Raw genomic sequence first — 4349 nt, 5'->3', positions numbered from 1 at the left:
ACAATTATGGCAATAGGAATGATAAGGTTGGTCCCTATGTCCCTCTTGGTAATAGAAATGGTGGTAATAGTATGTTACACATTGAGGAGATGATGTAAAAGATGATGAAGAGGTTTGATGCTACTGATGATAATGTGAAAGAGATGCGAAATGACTTGTGCGGAATCGGTCAAAAAGTTGATGCACATGCAATGTCGATTAAGCAACTTGAGCAGTATTTTACTCACTTGTCTACCAATGCAAACCCACGTCTGCCTAGCACACTTCCTAGCATCACCATCCAGAATCCGAAAAATGATGGGCATTGTATGACAGTCACTACTCGTGGAGGAAATCAGACCATTGACACCCCCATACCGTCTGAGGTTGAAAAGATGATAGAGAAGGATGAAGATGAGATTTAGGTTATTGAAGTCCCAAAAGATAGTCCTGAAAAGGAAGCTGAGGTAACCCAAAAAGTTGTTCCTATGCCTAGACCTCCACCTCCATTCGCACAAAGGTTGGTAAAGAAAATTGAAGAAGGAAGATACCGTAGGTTCATCAGTATGTTGACGCAATTGTCCATCAATGTTCCGTTGATAGAAGAATTAGAACAAATGTCTGGGTATGGTAAATTCATGAAGGACTTGGTGACCAAAAACAGGGATGTCAATATCAAGAATGATGAGAGGTTGCAACACTATAGTGCTATTGCTACAAGGTCACTTGTGCAGAAGAAAAAGGATCCTGGAGCTTTCATTATTCCTTGTACCATTGGGATGTTACACTTTGCGAAAGCTTTGTGTGATTTGGGTGCCAGCATTAACTTGATGTCGTTGTCCATTTATAAAAAGTTGGGTTTAGGAGCTCCAAAACTTTCTGCGATGCATCTACTCATGGCCGGTAGAACTGTGAAGAAGCCCATTGGTGTTCTCTAAGATGTCCTTGTGAAAGTGGAGTCATTCATTTTTTTGGTGGATTTTGTGATACTTGATTGTGAGGTTGATTTTGAGGTTCCCATCATCTTAGGGAGACCATTCCTTGCTACTGGGCGTGCGTTAGTCGATATGGAAAGAGGACAGATGAAGTTTCGACTGAATAATGAGGAGGTAATTTGTAATATATGTAGGTCTATGAAGCATGAAAACGATCTTAAGTCGGTATTGGTGGTGAATCATACTATGGAGTGGGGTTCTGAAGTGTCTATTGAAGAGAGGTTGGGTGTTGATGCACTGGCAGCGGTTATGATGAAATTTGATGGTGATGGTATTGAAGGCTACGATGAATTTTTCGCCGCAGTTCATAGGTTCGAATTCTGTTCCAAATCTAAAAGATTGGAGTTAGATATGAAGAATCGCGAATCCCCACCTGCAAAATTGTCTGTGGCAGAGCCTCCAAAATTGGAACTTAAGGCTCTACCTTCACATTTGAGGTACGTATTCTTGGGGAGACATAGCATTTTACTGGTAATCATTGCTGTGTATTTGAGCGAGGGGCAAGTTGAGCCTTTGGTTTCTATTTTGAAAAGGTTCAAGAGGGATATTGGATGGACTATTGTGGATATTATTTGTATTACACCGGGTATTTGTTCTCACAAAATCCAACTCATGCCGAACAGTAAGCCAAGTATAGATCACCAAAGAAGATTGAATCCCCTTATGCAAGAGGTTGTGAAAAAGAAGATCATTAAGTCGTTCGATGTTGGAGTTATATATCCCGTTGCTGATAGTAGTTGGGTTTTGTCATGTTCAATGTGTGCCCAAGAAAGGGGGAATCAACGTGGTTCCAAATGCTAAAAATGAGCTTGTTCCAATGAGGACGGTCACTGTTTGGAGAGTGTCTATGGACTACCACAAGCTAAATGCATGGACAGAGACAGACCACTTCCCTAAGCTGTTAATGGATTAGATGTTGGATTGTCTCGCATGTAAGGGTTGATATTGTTTTCTAGATGGGTATTCAAGCTACAATCAAATCTCTACAGCTCCGGAAGACTAAGAGAAGACCACCTTCACTTGTCCTTATGGGACTTTCGCCTTTAAAAGGATGCCGTTTGGGTTATGTAGTGCTCTAGTGACCTACCAGCATTGTATGATGTCGATATTTTCATATATTGTGGAGGACACTATTGAGGTGTTTATGGATGATATTTCTATGGTAGGTGACGTGTTTGATGATTGTTTGATGCATCTGGCTCAGGTACTGAAACGATGTGAAGGATGTAATCTTGTGCTCCATTGGGATAAGTGCCACTTAATGGTGAAAGAGGGGATTGTTATGGGTCATCAGATTTTTGAGAAAGGTATAGGGGTTTATAGAGCCAAAGTTGAGGTAATACAAAAACTTCCACCACCTATCTCTATAAAGGGTGTTAAGTGTTTTTTTTGGGCATGTAGGTTTCTACCAGAGGTTCATAAAAGATTTCTCAAGAATTGCACACCCGTTGTGCAAACTGCTCGGAATGGAGTGTAAGTTCGATTTTGATGATGCTTGTCTGAGAGCATTTGGAGAGTTGAAGGCCAAGTTAACTTCCCCACCTATTATTATTTCACCGGATTGGGAACAACTATTTGAAGTTATGTGTGATGCGAGCAGGGTGGCGCTTGGGGTGGTATTGGGCCAGAGGCTAGAAATTTTTTTTCATCCGATTTACTATGCCAGCAAAGCTCTAAATGTGGCCCAAAAGAACTATAGTCTGATTGAACAAGAATACCTTGTTGTGGTTTTCGCATTCGAAAAATTAAGGTCCTACTTTCGTGGTTCTAAGGTCATAGTGCATACTGGCCATTCTGCATTGAGGTATTTGATGGCTAAAAAGGATGCAAAACCGAGGTTGATTAGACAGGTGATGTTGTTGCAAGAGTTCAAGTTTGAGGTGAAAGATAGAAAGGAGACAGAAAATCAAGTTGTCAATTATTTTCCCAGATTAGAGGAGGAAGCTATAATCAAGTTTGAGGATGGAATTGAGATTAATGATGCATTCCTTGATGAACAGGTATTGGCCGCTTCTTATGATCTTATCCCTTGGTTCGTAGATTTTGCTAATTACTTGGCAAGTGATTTAGTTAGGTTGGATTTACCATTCCACCAAAGAAACAATTCATGTCTGAGGTGAAGAAATTCTTTTGGGATGACCCTTACTTGTTCCGTATTTGTGCAGATGGGATTATTCATCTTTGTGTGCCTGAGGTTGAGATGATGAGTATACTAGAGGTGTGTCATTCATCAACTGTTGGTGGGCACCATAGTGGTATCCGAACTGCTCACAAAATTTTGCAGTGTTGGTATTACTGGCCTACCATCCACCAAGATGCTCATGATTTCGTTAAGTCTTGTGACCGTTGCCAAAGAGAAGGAGGAATTTCAAAGAAGCAAGAGCTACCTATTAATCCGATATTGGTGATTGAGTTATTTGATGTCTGGGGCCTTGACTTCGTGATTCCATTAGTAATTTCTCATGGGATGAAGTATATTCTTGTTGCGGTTGATTATGTGTCGAAATGGATGGAAGCAATTGTGCTTTCAAATAATGAGGAAAAAAGTGTCACCACATTTTTGAAAAAGAGTATCTTCTCCAAATTTGGTACACCTAGAGCGATTATTAGCGATTGAGGTTCTTACTTTTGTAACAAGTTGTTCAAGGCGTTGGTAGAGAAATATGGGGTTCGTCACAATGTAGCCACTCCTTATCATCCACAGTCTAGTGGGAAAGTTATGGTGTCAAATAGAGAGATAAAGCAAATCCTTGCAAAGACTGTGAACACCAACATAACTGATTGGTCAATAAGGATTGATGATGCTCTATGGTCCTATCGCACTGCATTTGAGACTCTTATAGGTATGTGCCCCTACCAACTTGTATATGGGAAGTCATGTCATTTGGATTGGGATACTTGCATCGAGTCAAAGACTGAATGACATGAATGAACTTGATGTGTTTCACATAAAAGCATTTGAAAGTTCAGCCTTGTACAAGGAAAAGATGAAGAAGTACCTTGATGAAAAGATTAAAAGGCGTGAATTTGTTGTGCGAGATCTGGTGCTCTTATTCAACTCAAGGTTGGGCTTGTTTCCTGGAAAGATCAAGTCCAAGTGGACTGGGCCATTCAACGTCACTCAAGTATTTCCACATGGGGCGGTCGAGCTCGAGAACAAGGAAGGAACGAGGTTCAAAGTGAACGGACAAATGATCAAAGTCTACTTGGGAAAGTTTGAGAGTGTGGACGAAGTGATTGAGGCCTATTATCTTGATGAAGTCTGAGTAATCAAGGTGTTTGCGTCATTCCGTGACGTTAAATCAAGTGTTGCTTGGGAGGCAACCCAAGATGTACAATCTAGCCAACTATAGGATGTTATTTTCAATTTAGGAG

At 40.7% G+C, this 4349-nt stretch overlaps 1 protein-coding gene across 1 annotated transcript; it reads left to right on the top strand.

Annotated features, from left to right (window-relative positions):
* Positions 1-467: 467 nt before the first annotated feature.
* Positions 468-917, top strand: LOC125810030 (uncharacterized). The gene has a single exon (XM_049489544.1). The coding sequence runs from the start codon at positions 468-470 to the stop codon at positions 915-917; it is 450 nt and encodes a 149-aa protein (XP_049345501.1).
* Positions 918-4349: the final 3432 nt, after the last annotated feature.

The sequence above is a fragment of the Solanum verrucosum genome, unplaced genomic scaffold, assembly GCF_900185275.1.
Source record: "Solanum verrucosum unplaced genomic scaffold, falcon-dt-bn FXZP01000241.1, whole genome shotgun sequence".
NCBI classification, from domain to species: domain Eukaryota; kingdom Viridiplantae; phylum Streptophyta; class Magnoliopsida; order Solanales; family Solanaceae; genus Solanum; species Solanum verrucosum.
The sequence above is the reverse complement of the archived record's forward strand: the minus strand, read 5'-3'. Positions and strand labels throughout refer to the sequence as shown.